Genomic DNA, 17,715 nt, shown 5'->3' with positions numbered 1-17,715 from the left:
AGAATGAGACTTGAGGCATGAAACAGAGCATGGAATAAAGTGAGAAGGTATAGTGAAATGGTTTGGGAGGAATAAATGCAGGTAAAAAATGAATATGTAAGGGTGAGGAGATAGGAAGGAAGGAAATAAACAACAAGCTGCAGTCAGTCTATGTGCTGGAAGAGGAATTTAATGAACCTGAAATGGAACCCAAGATGATGAGAATGGCGGAAATTGCAGTTGACATGAATGAGGAGCTATGGCTGATGAGGGACTTGGATGTGACAAACGCAATGGGACCAGAAGGTGTGGCTAGATGAATCCTGAAAGAATGTACTGACCAAATAGTATGTTCTGTTTATGTCATCATTAAGAGCTGTCTGGAAAATGGACAGTAATCTAAGGACTGGAAAAGAACAAATCTTGTGCCAATCTTCAAGGGAGGAGATGGGGAAGATCCACTCAATTACAGACCTGTATCACTTACTAGTGTTGTTGGTAAAATCTGTGAGAAAATTATTAGAAAAAATGGATTAAGTATTTAGACGAAAGTGAAGTAATAATGCCAGGACAATTTGTTTTTAAGGAAGGAAGATCTTGTGTTACTAATCTACAGTATTAAGTTTCTATAGTAGGTTAGTAGATGTCACACAAGACAAAGAGGGGTGGGCAGACTGTGTCTATCTAGATCTCAAGAAAGCATTTGACAGGGTGCCCTATAAGAGACTGCCATGGAAGTTGAAGACCTTTGGAGGAGTGCATGGGAAACTATTAAAGTGGATGGAAGATTATCTGATAGGAAGGCAGATGAGAACGGTCATAAGGGAAAAGGTTTCACAATGGAAAAATGTGACCAGTGGAGTCCCCCAGGGCTGTCTTAGCCCCAACTGTGTTTCTGATACATAGAAATTATTTGTCTGAAAGTCTGAATGGTTACATGAGTATGTTTGCAGATAATGCTAAAATCATGAAACATATTAAATGTACTGATAGTTGTAAAGAACTGCAGAAGGACTTGGATAAACTCCACAGCTGGAGCCAGACTTGGAAAATGGATTTCAATGCCAAGAAATGTCATGCATTAGTAATCGGAGTGAGTGACTACAGACCGCATTGGACATATAAAATGGGAAATGAGATAATTAGTAAAAGAAAAAATGAGAAGGACTTGGGAGTGATTATTCAGGATGACTTGACACCAGAAAAGCATATAAACAGAATCATTGGAGGCACATAGACTACTGACCAACATGAGAGTGGTTTTTAATTATATGGATGAGGAAATGCTGAAAGAGCTCATAGTGACGATGATAAGACCAAGACTAGAGTATGGGGCTGTGGTATGGTCACCTCATTTGAAAAAGCATATTGATAAACTGGAGAGGGTTCAATGGATGGCTACAAGGATGATACCATGCTTTAGGGAACTGACCTACAAGGTGAGATTGGAAAAACTGAAGTTACCAACACTGCGCAAGAGAAAGGAAAGAGGCGACTTGATCATCATGTTTAGAAATGTAAGAAAACTGGAAAAGGTGGATAGAGAGGATCTTTTTGTGTTGGATGATGGAAGAACAAGAGGTCAAGGCTTCACGCTGAGGAAAAGTAGATGTCTTAATGATCTTAAAAGGTTCAGTTTCCCAAACAGAAGCACAGGTACTTGGAATGACTTAGACAAAATACAATCATGTGTTTAAAGCTAGACTGGATAAATTAGATATGGAGACAGGACAAGACAAGCTTGACACTATTCCTATACATTACAAATAGAAAAATAGGTAAATACACATGCATGCATGCATGCACGCACGCATGCATGCACACACACACACACACACACACACACACACACACACACACACACACACACACAGAAAGAGAGAGAGAGAGAGAATTTCAACAACGGCAATGAAAGTTTTTTCAAGCACTACTGAATTCCTCATGCTGCAGTGGCTAATTACTTCAGTATTACTATTATTATCATTATCATCAAACAGCTACTGCAACTTATAAAGCATACCTGCCACTTTTTCCCATATCTGAAGTACCAACTGTATGGATACGAGGTCTGTTCAGAAAGCATCCTCCCTTAGGCACTAAAAAAATAAATGACTAATCTAGTTCAGCTAGGACACTAATCCCCCTTGAAATGGCCCTCCTGACTTGACACACATAGCCCAGCGTTCTTGACACTGCCTGAAACATTTTTCAAAGTCGGTTATCGGTAGCTCCTGCAGGTGCTTCATTGCATTTGTCATGATCTCTTCTCTGGATGAACATTTCTCAAGACTGTTGGAGTGTGCAAATCACAATCATGACTTTCTGAAGACTGTTATCACTGGAGATGGAACTTAGATGTACAGGTATGGCCCAGAAACCAAAGCACAGTCATCCCAGTGGAAGGATGCATGGTCACCTCGACCAAAAAAACACAACAGTTTTGCAACAAGGTGAAATGTACTCGCATGTTGTTGTTGTTTTTTTTGTTTTTTTTACTAACATAGTGTTCTGCATCATGGATATGCACCAGAAGATCAGACTGTCAACAAACATTATATACTACTTCGATGTTATCCGCCATCTTCATGATGCAGTTAGGCGGAAAAGACCAGACCTTTGGAAAGCGGCAAGTTGGAAGCTGAACCACGACAACACCACTGCCCATTCTTCTCGACTCATTCAGGAATTTCTGGCCAAGCACAACATCTCGCAGGTCCAGCAGGCTTCCTACTCACCATACATGACTCCGTGTGACTTTTGGTTATTTCCCAAGCTCAAAACTCCTCTGAAGGGTTCCAGTTTGAAATGAGAGAAGAGATCTTAACAAATGCAATGAAGCAACTGCAGGAGATACTGAAAACCAACTTCGAAAAATGATTCAGGCTGTGGAAAGAACACTGTCTGTCAAGTCAGGTGGGGAGTACTTTGAGGGGGATGTGTCCTAGCTCAATAGGTTACCTAAATTATTTAGAGCCTCAGGTCATATACTTTCTGAACAAACCTTTTATATTTGTGACATTTTGGAACACATCCCTGACTTATACAGGCAGTTCTCAGTGTAAGTCAGAAATGTCTTGAAAAGAGGGAGACAGACAGACAGACAGACAGACAGACAGACAGACAGAGTACAATAACCATTTCTATACAACCACTGGTACTGTAAACTTTAGAAAACTGGTAAATCTGCTCTGCTGATAGTGACATACATGAGCAATTTATCTGTAATCTACTATGGACTTACTAGTTAATAATAAATATAGACACAAAGATAACAGAAAAATATTGAGAACTACAGCATAAAATAATGACATTCAATAATAAAACCCCAGTAGCATTTGGACACCAAGCACATGGCATACCTTGAGAGTGATCATCATCTGGACAGCATTAGTGTGTGCTGGCACCATCACCAGACCAACATAATGACATACACGGAAGAACAGCAAGTAGCCAAAGCTCCACCAAAAGCTGACTGTGTGGCATAACCTGTTGACATAAATGATATGAAGCAAATTAAAATACAATCTGATGGCAAACTATAATAACCCCCTCAGTACAATACTATTTTCACTTTATTCCTGCTCCCTGATAAAACCCACTTTGGTACAGATGTCTCTTCTACTGAAGGGGTTAAATCATCACCATTACCACCTCAACATAATTTTCCCTCCAGGCTATCTTTCCTCTGAATGGCAAAGTTGGGAATGTACGAGTGGTTGGTCAGTGGGGTGTGCCAGCTGACGTAGATGGGAATGGAAGTGCTTTGGTGGACATCTGTGCTTGTAAGGGGTTGGAAATAGCCAACACCTACTTTCGTCATAAGATGATCCACCGGTATACATGGAGAGTCATGAGGAGGATGGATGGTGAACTTGTTGAACGAAAGGCAATGATAGACTACGTGTGTGTGGATGAGCGAATGAGAAGACAAGTGATGGATGCAAGAGTGTGGAAAGGGTAGGGGAATGGAGTCTCGGACCATCACTTAGTGATGTGCCAAGGTAGAGCTGCAAAGAAAGTGGTTGAGGAGACGAAGGGGAAGACAGGAGGAAGCAGCTTCTGTGAGAAGAGTGGAGAAATTGCAAGATAGTGAGAAAATAACAGAGTATAAGAGCAGAGTGGAAGAAAGATTGGGAAGGTATGAGCTAGAGCAGATGGAAGGGGTGGAAGACGTATGCAAGATATTCACGGAAGAGATAGATGCAGCATGTGAGGCGGTTTGTGGAGTGAGGAGGAGATGCAAGGGACAGCATGGTGGAATGATGAGGTGAAACGAACTGTGGAACAAAAGAGGAAGGCATATAGTGAATGGTTAGCGAGTAGAGGTAGGGGAGAAGATGAGAGAGAGGTATATGTGAGCAGGAGAAGGGAGGTTGAGACTGGTGAAGGAGAGTAAGAAGAAAATGGATGAAGAGTTTGGGAGGAATCTGAGTGTGAAATGGAGGGAGAGTAAGAAATAGTTTTGGAAGGAGGTAAAGAAAGTAAGGCAGTGTGGAAGGGGAAATAGTAGGGGAGTGAAAGATAGGAATAATAGATTATTGGTGGAGAAGAGAGAGAAATTGAGGAGATGGAAAGAGCACTATGAGGATTTGTTGAATGTAGAGAGTGAGAGCAGTGCGAGTATAAGTGGTTGGGGAATGGCTGGGAGAAGAAGAGATGAGAGGAGGGAGGAAGAGATCAGTAGGGCTGAAGTAGTGGAAGCGATGAAGAAGATTAAGTTGGGAAAGGCCCCACGAAGTGATGGAGTGTGTGGTGAAATGCTTAGGTATGGGGGTGAGATTGTTGTGGAGTGGATATGGAAGTTGTGTAGATTGGCTTGGGAAGAGGGAAGGGTTCCAGAGGACTGGAAATCAGGTATAATTGTTCCTTTATACAAAGGAAAAGGGGAGAAAGAAGTATGTGGTAACCATAGTGGTATTTGCCTTCTTAGTGTGACTGGTAAAATATATGGTAGAATATTCATTAATAGGGTTAGGCATATGACAGAGGAGCTAGTTGGAGAAGAACAAGGGGGATTTAGGAAGAAAAGAGTGTGTAGATCAGATATTTGTTCTGAGATGTTTAGTGGAGAAGTATCTAGAGAAGGGAAGGAAAGTGTATGCTGCCTTCATGGACTTGGAGGAAGCTTATGACAGAATAGATAGGCAAGGTATGTGGAAGGGATTAAGAATATATGGAGTGGAGGGGAAATTGTTGAGTGCTGTGAAGAGTATGTACGAGGGAGCTAGGGCTACGGTGTGAGTGGATGGTGAGCTGAGTGAGTTCTTTGATCTCAATGTGGGACTGAAACAGGGTTGTGTGATGTCTCCATGGCTGTTTAATATATACATGGATGGGGTTGTAAAGGAGGTGCAAGGTAGGGCAGTGGATGTGGGGGTGGCTCTAATGAATGAAGGTGAGATTTGGAAGATTCCGGTGTTGCTGTTTGCTGATGATACAGTATTGTTGATTGAAGATGAATGGGAGTTGCAAGGTTTGGTGAATGAATTTGGGACAGTGTGTAGGAGGAGGAATCTGAAAGTTAATGTAAACAAAAGGAAAGGTATGGTGTTTGAGAGGAATGAAGTCACAGAGTGTGCAGTGAGGTTGGATGGTGAGGATATGGAGAATGTGAGTGCATTCAAGTACTTGGGTAGTGTGATGAGTAAGGATGGAACTTTGGGGGATGAAGTGCATGAAAGGGTACAGCAGGGAAGGAAGGTTGTTGGTACACTGAAAGCAGTGATGAGAAATAGGGAGGTAAGTATGGAAGTTAAGAAGTCACTGCATGATAGTATTGTGATCCCTACCCTGACGTATGGAAACGAGGCGTGGACCTTGCAAGAGGGGAACAAGTCAAGAGTGAGAGCAGTGGAAATGAGTTACTGTACTTGAGAGGAGCATGTGGAGTGACGTGGAGGGACAGATTGACGAATGAAGAAGTGAAGGAACGTTGTAGGGTGGATGTGGATGTGGTTGAGAAGATTAGGAGAAATACACTGAGGTGGTTTGGACATGAGAAGAGAATGGAGACTGAAAGATTGACTAAGAGGGTGTATGTAGGTGAGGTGGAGGGAGGGAGAGGGAGGGGTAGACCGAGGATGAGGTGGAGGGATGGAGTAGAGAGGTATATGAGGGAGGGGGGGGTGAGTTGGGGGGAGGGTAGTCAAATGGTGGGTGACAGAGCGACTTGGAGGCGTTTTGTCTGTGGCCACCCTTTGCGGGATTAGGGCGTCGGGCTATAGATAGATAATTAGGTTTTATTTTCCACACAAGGATGAAGCTTTAGAGCAACAAGTGTTCGAATGTTTTCATATCTGTGTGTTTGTTTATTCTGTGACTCTCTAGTTATAAATGACCTGAGAGAGGGGGTTAATTTACAGTGGCAGCATATTGGAAGGGAGGTTAGTAAATCATGATGTAAATAAAAACACTTCAGATACTGAAATTCCCATTGGGGCTTCAGCTAATTATTTGCTCCATATGGATACTGGTAAATTTTCAGAAATGCACCCAGTTCCCTAAGAAGCTTAAAATTACATTTTCCAAAGGTTTTTAGTTTTTTTTTTTTTTTAATCCGTTTCTGTTGGAAATCACATGTTTTTTAGTTATTTCCTCCCCCATCAGTAATGGGGGACCTGTGGGAAACCAGGGTTTTTGTATGGGGGAAACACAGAAATACAAGGGATTTACGGTGGAAATGCTAATCAGAATCAAATAAATCACACTGAAAACTTTCAAAGAAAAATTTAAGCTTCATTATTAATCCAACCAAAACCCCAACCCAGCCTAACCTAACCTACCGGTACCCAATCTCTGCCAGTCCAAATTAGACGTATCCAGTCTAGACCTGAATGTTTATAGGCAAACCCTGATTTACTATGCCCCTAGATGGGACACCCAGGAATAATGATAAGTGTAGAAATACCACCCAACTCTGCCTATTGGAGGCCTGCCCCTGGTTTTGCGATGGATTTTGATTTTTTTTTTTTTACCAAGGATAATGATATTTTAGACTTAAATTTACCTCCACGTCGCTCTGTCCCCCGCCATTTCACTGCCCTGCTTCCAACTCACACCCCCCTCTCTCATATACCTCTCCACCCCATCCCTCCATCTCATCCTAGGCCTCCCCCTCCCTCTTCCCCCCTCCACCTCACTCACATACACTCTCTTTGTCAGTCTTTCACCCTCCATCCTCTCCACATGGCCAAACCACCTAAGTGTGTTCCTCATAACGCTTCCTATCACATCCACATCCACTCCACAATGCTCCTTTATATCCTCATTCGTCAGCCTGTCTCTCCATGTGACTCCACAGGCTCCTCTTAAATAATTCATTTCCACTGCTCTCACTCTTGACTTGTGTCCTTCCAACAACGTCCAAGCTTCACTTCCATACCAGTACGTTAGAGTTGGTATCACAATACTGTCGTGTAGTAACTTTTTCACTTCCATGCTCACTTCCCTGTTTCTTATCACTGCTTTCAAGGAACCAGCAACCTTTCTTCCCTGCTGTACTCTTTCAAGCATTTCACCCTCCAAACCTCCATCCCTACTCATCACACTACCCAAGTACTTAAACGTACTCACATTTTCCAATTCCTCACCATCCAACCTCGCTGTACATTCACTGACTTCACCTCTCTCAAAGACCATCACTTTACTCTTCCCTACATTCACCTTTAGATACCATTTCTTATACACTCTCCCAGACTCATCCACCAAGCCTTGCAGCTCCCCTTCGTCTTCACTCAACAAAACAGTATCATCTGCAAACAACAGTACAGGGAGTTTCCAAACTCTATCCTCTCTCACCAAGGCCACTCCAACATCCACTATCCTACCTTGTACCTCTTTTATTACCCCATCCATGTACAGATTGAACAACCATGGAGACATGACACATCCCTGTTTCAACCCAACCTTCAATGAGAAAAATTCACTTAGTTCACCATCCACACACACTGCAGCCTTAGCACCATCATACATACTCTTCACAGAATTCAACAACTTCCCATGTACTCCATACCGGTATATTCTTAATACTTTCCACAATCCTTGTCTATCCACCCTGTCATATGCTCTCTCCAAATCCATGAAAGCCGCATACAACTTCTTTCCCTTCTCTAGAAACTTTTCCACTAAAGATCTAAGAATGAATATCTGATCTACACAACCTCTTCCCTTCCTAAAGCCTCCCTGTTCTTCTCCAACTAATTCCTCTGTTCATTGTCTAACTCTGTCAATAAGTATCCTACCATACACTTTTCCTATTATACTAAGAAGACAGATGCCCCTATGATTACCACACACTTCTTTTTCCCCTTTTCCTTTGTACAAGGGAATAATTATACCTGATTTCCAATCCTCCGGGACTCTACCTTCCAGGCCAATGTGCACATCTTCCACATCCATTCCACTACTATCTCTTCCCAATGCTTCAGCATTTCACCATACACTCCATCAATTCCTGGAGCTTTCCCCAATTTAATTTTCTTCATTGCTTCCACAACTTCTATCCTACTGATTTCTTCCTGTCTTCTCACGTGCCTCCTTCTCTCAGCCATTCCCCAGCCACTTATACTCACATTACTTCCATCCTGTATGTTCAACAATTCCTTAAAGTGTTCTCTCCAACTGCTCACTTTTTCTCCCTTCTCCACTAGTAATCTATCATGTTTATCTTTCACTCCCCTGCTAACCTCACTTCCACCCTGTCTTACTCTCTTCACCTCTTTCCAGAACATTTTCTTACAGTCCCTCCACTTTACACTCAAATTCCTTCCAAATTCCTCATCCACTCTCTTCTTACTCTCTCTTACTAATATTTTCACCTCTCTCTTTCTTTCTACATATAACTCTCTCTTCTGCTTCTCAACTTCTTCCACGCCCCTATTTCTCATCCATTCATTGTATGCTTTCTTCTTTTGTGCCACAGCCTCTCTCACCTCTTCATTCCACCATGCTGTTCCTTGCACCCCCCCTCTGTCTTCTCTTCCTCCCACACACCTCATCACATGTTGCACATATTTCTTCTGTAAATATCCAGCACACACCTTCCACGTCCCCCATCAGCTCCAATTCATATTTGCCCAATCGTTCCTCCACTTCTCTCTTATACTCTGCCTTTTTCTCATCCTCTTGTAACCTTTCCACTCTCCTTGCAACTACTCCTTCCTCTAGTTTTTCCCTTCTTTTAATTCTCCATCTTACTTGGATCCTAATTCTGGCCACCACCAAGTAGTGGTCAGAAAGTCCACTCCCCCAACCTCTATAAGCTCTTGCATCCATTACACATCTTCGCATCCTTTCATCCACACACACATAATCAATCATTGCCTTCCTTTCATTCAGTTCACCACCCACCCTTCTTATCACTCGCCATGTATACCTGTGGATCATTTTGTGCCTGAAGAGGGTATTGGCTATCACCAACCCCCTCCCAGCACAAATGTCCAGTAACACACTCCCATTCTCATCTATTTCAGCAGGCACACCCCACTCACCAACTATTCCATCCACCTTCACATTCCCTACTTTACCATTCATATCACCGATCAAAAACACTCTCTCATTCCTTCCAAACTTTTCCATGCACACTTCCACATTTGTCCGGAACTCTTCTCTCACTCTGCTAGCACGATCTTGCGTTGGCGCATACACACACACAATCGCCCACATTTGCATTCCAACATTCAACCTTACCCACACAATCCTTGACCCAAGTGATCCATACTGTCTTATGCTCTTCTTCCATCTTTTACTCACAACTATACATACTCCTTCCTTTGCCCTCTCATTCTCACCTACTCCTGCACATATACCCCATCCATACTCACATTCTCTCACACTTTCTCCTCTCCACAACTCCTTCCCTACCCTCCAAAAGGAGAATGGTGGAATATGGAAACTTTGGCTCCCAGTTCACTAGGTTCATATCTCCATTTTGTTTCAGTTATTCCACATACATCCACTTTCGCACCCTCAAGCACCTGGACAATCTCTCTCTCTTTCACCTCATCATTTGCTCCTCTTACATTCCATGTTGCCATTACCAAGTCCTTTGTCCTGTCCTGGGTCGTCATCTTTTGGTCAGTCCTTGTCCAAACGATGACGATCCAGGACCAGAAAAAATTTTGTGTTTGGTTAATTTATAAACTGTTTTCAGACTGAGATTAATGTGTTTTAGTCTTAGCTGGAGTGAACACTGTCATTTGGGGTACAAATGTGAAAAAAGTAGCCACCATGTACTGTGAAGGTGGATGGAATAGTTGGTGAGTGGGGTGTGCCTGCTGAGATAGATGAGAATGCGAGTGCGTTAGTGGACATTTGTGCTGGGAGGGGGTTGGTGATAGCCAACACCCTCTCCAGGCATAAAATGATCCACAGGTATACATGGCGAGTGATGAGAAGGGTGGGTGGTGAACTGAATGAAAGGAGGGCAATGACTGATTATGCGTGTGTGGATGAAAGGAAACGAAAATGTGTAATGGATGCAAGAGCCTATAGAGGTTGGGGGAGTGGACTTTCTGACCACTACTTGGTGGTGGCCAGAATCAAGGTCCATTTAGGATGGAGAAATAGAAGAAGGGAAGGACGGGAAGAAGGAGTATTTGTAAGGAGAGTGGAAAGGTTACAAGAGGATGAGAAAAAGGCAGAGTATAAGAGAGAAGTGGAGGAACGATTGGGCAAATATGAATTGGAGCAGATGGGGGACGTGGAAGGTGTGTGCAGGATATTTACAGAAGAAATATGTGCAGCATGTGATGAGGTGTGTGGGAGGAAGAGAAGACGGAGGGGGGGGGTGCAAGGAACAGCGTGGTGGAATGAAGAGGTGAGAGAGGCTGTGGCACAAAAGAAGAAAGCATACAATGAATGGATGAGAAATAGGGGCGTGGAAGAAGTTGAGAGGCGGGAGAGAGAGTTATATACAGAAAGAAAGAGAGAGGTGAAAAGATTAGTAAGAGAGAGTAAGAAGAGAGTGGATGAGGAATTTGGAAGGAATTTGAGTGTAAAGTGGAGGGACTGTAAGAAAATGTTCTGGAAAGAGGTGAAGAGAGTAAGACAGGGTGGAAGTGAGGTTAGCAGGGGAGTGAAAGATAAACAAGGTAGATTACTAGTGGAGAAGGGAGAATAAGTGAGCAGATGGAGAGAACACTTTAAGGAATTGTTGAACATACAGGATGGAAGTAAGGTGAGTATAAGTGGCTGGGGAATGGCTGGGAGAAGGAGGCACGTGAGAAGACAGGAAGAAATCAGTAAGATAGAACCTGTGGAAGCAATGAAGAAAATTAAATTGGGGAAAGCCCCAGGAATTGATGGAGTGTGTGGTGAAATGCTGAAGCATTGGGAAGAGATAGTAGTAGAATGGATGTGGAAGATGTGCACATTGGCCTGGGAGGAAGGTAGAGTCCCGGAGGATTGGAAATCAGGTATAATTATTCCCTTGTACAAAGGAAAAGGGGAAAAAGCAGTGTGTGGTAATCATAGGGGCATCTGTCTTCTTAGTATAATAGGAAAAGTGTATGGTAGGATACTTATTGACAGAGTTAGACAATGAACAGAGGAATTAGTTGGAGAAGAACAGGGAGGCTTTAGGAAGGGAAGAGGTTGTGTAGATCAGATATTCATTCTTAGATCTTTAGTAGAAAAGTTTCTAGAGAAGGGAAAGAAGTTGTATGCGGCTTTCATGGATTTGGAGAAAGCATATGACAGGGTGGATAGACAAGGATTGTGGAAAGTGTTAAGAATATACCGGTATGGAGTACATGGGAAGTTGTTGAATGCTGTGAAGAGTAAGTATGATGATGCTAAGGCTGCAGCGTGTGTGGATGGTGAACTAAGTGAATTTTTCTCTTTGAAGGTTGGGTTGAAACAGGGATGTGTCATGTCTCCATGGTTGTTCAATCTGTACATGGATGGGGTAATAAAAGAGGTACAAGGTAGGATAGTGGATGTTGGAGTGGCCCTGGTGAGAGAGGATAGTGTTTGGAAACTCCCTGTACTGTTGTTTGCTGATGATACTGTGTTGTTGAGTGAAGACGAAGGGGAGCTGCAAGGCTTGGTGGATGAGTCTGGGAGAGTGTGTAAGAAACGGTATCTAAAGGTGAATGTAGGGAAGAGTAAAGTGATGGTCTTTGAGAGAGGTGAAGTCAGTTAATGTACAGCGAGGTTGGATGGTGAGGAATTGGAAAATGTGAGTACGTTTAAGTACTTGGGTAGTGTGATGAGTAAGGATGGAGGTTTGGAGGGTGAAATGCTTGAAAGGGTACAGCAGGGAAGAAAGGTTGCTGGTTCCTTGAAAGCAGTGATAAGAAACAGGGAAGTGAGCATGGAAGTGAAAAAGTTACTACACGACAGTATTGTGATACCAACTCTAACGTACTGGTATGGAAGTGAAGCTTGGACGTTGTTGGAAGGACACAAGTCAAGAGTGAGAGCAGTGGAAATGAATTATTTAAGAGGAGCCTGTGGAGTCACATGGAGAGACAGGCTGACGAATGAGGATATAAAGGAGCATTGTGGCGTGGATGTGGATGTGATAGGAAGCGTTATGAGGAACACACTTAGGTGGTTTGGCCATGTGGAGAGGATGGAGGGTGAAAGACTGACAAAGAGAGTGTATGTGAGTGAGGTGGAGGGGGGAAGAGGGAGGGGGAGGCCGAGGATGAGATGGAGGGATGGGGTGGAGAGGTATATGAGAGAGGGGGGTGTGAGTTGGAAGCAGGGCAGTGAAATGGCGGGGGACAGAGCGATGTGGAGGTAAATTTAAGTCTAAAATATCATTATCGTTGGTAAAAAAAAAAAATCAAAATCCATCGCAAAACCAGGGGCAGGCCTCCAATAGGCAGAGTTGGGCGGTATTTCTACACTTATCACTATTCCTGGGTATCCCATCTAGGGGCATAGTAAATCAGGGTTTGCCTATAAACATTCAGGTCTAGACTGGATACGTCTAATTTGGACTGGCAGAGATTGGGTACCGGTAGGTTAGGTTAGGCTGGGTTGGGGTTTTGGTTGGATTAATAATGAAGCTTAAATTTTTCTTTGAAAGTTTTCAGTGTGATTTATTTGATTCTGATTAGCATTTCCACCGTAAATCCCTTGTATTTCTGTGTTTCCCCAATACAAAAACCCTGGTTTCCCACAGGTCCCCCATTACTGATGGGGGAGGGAATAACTAAAAAACATGTTATTTCCAACAGAAACGGATTTAAAAAAAAAAACTAAAAACCTTTGGAAAATGTAATTTTAAGCTTCTTAGGGAACTGGGTGCATTTCTGAAAATTTACCAGTATCCATATGGAGCAAATAATTAGCTGAAGCCCCAATGGGAATTTCAGTATCTGAAGTGTTTTTATTTACATCATGATTTACTAACCTCCCTTCCAATATGCTGCCACTGTAAATTAACCCCCTCTCTCAAGTCATTTATAACTGGAGAGTCACAGAATAAGCAAACACACAGATATGAAAACATTCGAACATTTGTTGCTCTAAAGCTTCATCCTTGTGTGGAAAATAAAACCTAACTATCTATCTATAGCCCGACGCCCTAATCCCGCAAAGGGTGGCCGCAGACAAAACGCCTCCAAGTCGCTCTGTCACCCACCATTTGACTACCCTCCCCCCAACTCACCCCCCCCTCCCTCATATACCTCTCTACTCCATCCCTCCACCTCATCCTCGGTCTACCCCTCCCTCTCCCTCCCTTCACCTCACCTACATACACCCTCTTAGTCAATCTTTCAGTCTCCATTCTCTTCTCATGTCCAAACCACCTCAGTGTATTTCTCCTAATCTTCTCAACCACATCCACATCCACCCTACAACGTTCCTTCACTTCTTCATTCGTCAACCTGTCCCTCCACGTCACTCCACATGCTCCTCTCAAGTACGGTAACTCATTTCCACTGCTCTCACTCTTGACTTGTTCCCCTATTGCAAGGTCCACGCCTCGTTTCCATACGTCAGGGTAGGGATCACAATACTATCATGCAGTGACTTCTTAACTTCCATACTTACCTCCCTATTTCTCATCACTGCTTTCAGTGTACCAACAACCTTCCTTCCCTGCTGTACCCTTTCATGCACTTCATCCCCCAAAGTTCCATCCTTACTCATCACACTACCCAAGTACTTGAATGCACTCACATTCTCCATATCCTCACCATCCAACCTCACTGCACACTCTGTGACTTCATTCCTCTCAAACACCATACCTTTCCTTTTGTTTACATTAACTTTCAGATTCCTCCTCCTACACACTGTCCCAAATTCATTCACCAAACCTTGCAACTCCCACTCATCTTCACTCAACAATACTGTATCATTAGCAAACAGCAACACTGGAATCTTCCAAAACTCACCTTCATTCATTAGAGCCACTCCCACATCCACTGCCCTACCTTGCACCTCCTTTACAACCCCATCCATGTATATATTAAACAGCCATGGAGACATCACACAACCCTGTTTCAGTCCCACATTGAGATCAAAGAACTCACTCAGCTCACCATCCACTCACACCGTAGCCCTAGCTCCCTCGTACATACTCTTCACAGCACTCAACAATTTCCCCTCCACTCCATATATTCTTAATCCCTTCCACATACCTTGCCTATCTATTCTGTCATAAGCTTCCTCCAAGTCCATGAAGGCAGCATACACTTTCCTTCCCTTCTCTAGATACTTCTCCACTAAACATCTTAGAACAAATATCTGATCTACACACTCTTTTCTTCCTAAATCCCCCTTGTTCTTCTCCAACTAGCTCCTCTGTCATATGCCTAACCCTATTAATGAGTATTCTACCATATATTTTACCAGTCACACTAAGAAGGCAAATACCACTATGGTTACCACATACTTCTCTCTCTCCTTTTCCTTTGTATAAAGGAACAATTACACCTGATTTCCAGTCCTCTGGAACCCTTCCTTCTTCCCAAACCAATCTACACAACTTCCATATCCACTCCACAACAATCTCACCCCCATACCTAGGCATTTCACCACACACTCCATCACTTCGTGGGACCTTTCCCAACTTAATCTTCTTCATCGCTTCCACTACTTCCGCCCTACTGATCTCTTCCTCCCTCCTCTCATCTCTTCTTCTCCCAGCCATTCCCCAACCACTTATACTCGCACTGCTCTCACTCTGTACATTCAACAAATCCTCAAAGTGCTCTTTCCATCTCCTCAATTTCTCTCTCTTCTCCACCAATAATCTATTATTCCTATCTTTCACTCCCCTACTATTTCCCCTTCCACACTGCCTTACTTTCTTTACCTCCTTCCAAAACTATTTCTTACTCTCCCTCCATTTCACACTCAGATTCCTCCCAAACTCTTCATCCATTTTCTTCTTACTCTCCTTCACCAGTCTCAACCTCCCTTCTCCTGCTCACATATACTCGTACCTCTCTCTTCTCTCTCTCATCTTCTCCCCTACCTCTACTCGCTAACCATTCTCTATATGCCTTCTTCTTTTGTTCCACAGTTCGTTTCACCTCATCATTCCACCATGCTGTCCCTTGCATCTCCTCCTCACTCCACAAACCGCCTCACACGCTGCATCTATCTCTTCCGTGAATATCTTTCATACGTCTTCCACCCCTTCCATCTGCTCTAGCTCATACCTTCCCAATCTTTCTTCCACTATGCTCTTATACTCTGTTATTTTCTCACTATCTTGCAATTTCTCCACTCTTCTCACAGAAGTTGTTTCCTCCTGTCTTCCCCTTCGTCTCCTCAACCACTTTCTTTGCAGCTCTACCTTGGCACATCACTAAGTGATGGTCCGAGACTCCATTCCCCCACCCTTTCCACACTCTTGCATCCATCACTTGTCTTCTCATTCGCTCATCCACACACACGTAGTCTATCATTGCCTTTCGTTCAACAAGTTCACCATCCATCCTCCTCATGACTCTCCATGTATACCGGTGGATCATCTTATGATGAAAGTAGGTGTTGGCTATTGCCAACCCCTTACAAGCACAGATGTCCACCAAAGCACTTCCATTCCCATCTACGTCAGCTGGCACACCCCACTGACCAACCACTCCATCCACTCGCACATTCCCAACTTTGCCATTCATGTCTCCAATCAACAGCACTCTCTTGCTCCTCTCAAACTTGTCCATATACACTTCTACTCTCGCCCAAAACTCATCGTTCACTCTTGCCACTCGATCCTCTGTCGGGGCATACACACATACAATCGCCCACACTTGTATACCTACTTTCATCCTCACCCATACAATCCTTGTACCCACTGTTCCATACTCTCTTATATTCTCCTTCCACTTCTTGCTTATCATCAGACATACTCCCTCTCATTCTCATTGACTCCTGCACATACACCTAAACCATATTCCCATTCTCTCACCCTTTCACCTTACCATTTAGTTTCAGTCAATCCACATATATCCACTTTTGCATCCTCAAGCACCTGAACAATCTCTCTCTCTTTCACTTCATCATTCACTCCTCTCACATTCCACGTTCCCACCCTAAGAATGTCCTTTGTCCGTTCCTTAGTCGTCAACGTATGGTCCATCCGGGTCAGAGGCGCTTTATTCACTTTTTTAGTTAGTTCTTTTTATGGGGTGGGGCACTAAGTCATAAGTCTCAATTTTTTTTAATTCAGGAAAAAGTCTAAGATTTGGTCACTAGGAAGAACCCTTCAAAATTGTATTCTCAATGCAAACTAATTTTTAAGTATGCCTCTACGGCCTAACCAATGATTCTAAATATTACTAGTTGGGTCCAAATGGCCTCATCCTTCAAGTTTATAAAAATTCTGCCCATAAACCTGAAAGTGTGTGTTACAGTAGCATCGTACATTACTGGGCTGCCTAAAAGTACACTATCATTATACGGTACCTACGTTAGGTTTACCAGTCACCAAAAATAAATGCCATGCTTAGCAAAACATCAGAATCAAATGAAATATAATTCCATTACTTACCAGCATTACCTGTCCATTACTTACCTTTTTGGTAAATACTGCAATATGAGGATGTTTGTGCCTGTCAGGAATATGGGATGCAGGATGTGCCAGCCTGACACGATGACAGTGATGCCCAGGCCTACACCAGTCCCTACCCACTTCCGTGCCTCAGGGCTGGCAAGTTTTCTGTACACATGTCCAAACCCAATGGAAGCGGTTAATAAGGTGAGATAAATGATATCGTCAAACTTCATATTCTACTCCACAATCACCACTCCGTACAACAATCTTCTCCACCACAACCAACTTCAAGACTGACTAGGGTTGCCGTCGCCGTGTGCCACATCCAGTCACTAAAATCGCTCAAGTAGCTGAGTAGCTCCGAAAAATCAGTTGAATATTTGCTAAGTACAAAAATCTTGAAAACACCCAGAAAAACTATTAAAAATCTATCGAATATTCCCATTATTATGGATTTTAAAAAAATTATAATGACGCTAGAATTCTATTCGCTAGACAGAAATTATAGTTGCTAAATGGAAGCATCTAACTTAGTAACAGTTGAGCCTCCGATAACAGCTCGCATGATAAATCATAGATCATTGCATGTCTCATCATTCACAAATTTTGATTAACTTACTTCAGTCACTGAAACTGTCGTACCACATATTCTTAACAAAAAGGGCAATGACAGCTATATTTTTTCGTGTGGGTTTAACCCTAGATAGGAAGACGTCCCTTCTGACATCGGGATTACTAGGAATTTATAAAACTGAGCTAAAATTAAAATGCAATCT

The 17,715-nt window shown here is 43.0% G+C and overlaps 1 protein-coding gene across 1 annotated transcript in view; it reads right to left on the bottom strand.

The window, feature by feature from the left end:
* frj (membrane bound O-acyltransferase domain containing farjavit) overlaps window positions 1–17,172 on the bottom strand; it is a 179,931-nt gene extending 162,759 nt beyond the window's left edge. Inside the window, exons 1-2 of the mRNA XM_080277842.1 lie at window positions 16,961–17,172; window positions 3,339–3,465 (exon numbers count right to left, since the gene is read on the bottom strand). Coding sequence (XP_080133968.1) covers window positions 3,339–3,465; window positions 16,961–17,172 — 339 coding nt within the window. The remainder of the gene's footprint in view (window positions 1–3,338; window positions 3,466–16,960) is intronic.
* Between the last annotated feature and the right edge of the window lie 543 nt (window positions 17,173–17,715).

The sequence above is a fragment of the Coenobita brevimanus genome, chromosome 71 (assembly GCF_032717465.1).
Source record: "Coenobita brevimanus isolate Jiangsu-jjx chromosome 71, ASM3271746v2, whole genome shotgun sequence".
NCBI classification, from domain to species: domain Eukaryota; kingdom Metazoa; phylum Arthropoda; class Malacostraca; order Decapoda; family Coenobitidae; genus Coenobita; species Coenobita brevimanus.
The sequence above is the reverse complement of the archived record's forward strand: the minus strand, read 5'-3'. Positions and strand labels throughout refer to the sequence as shown.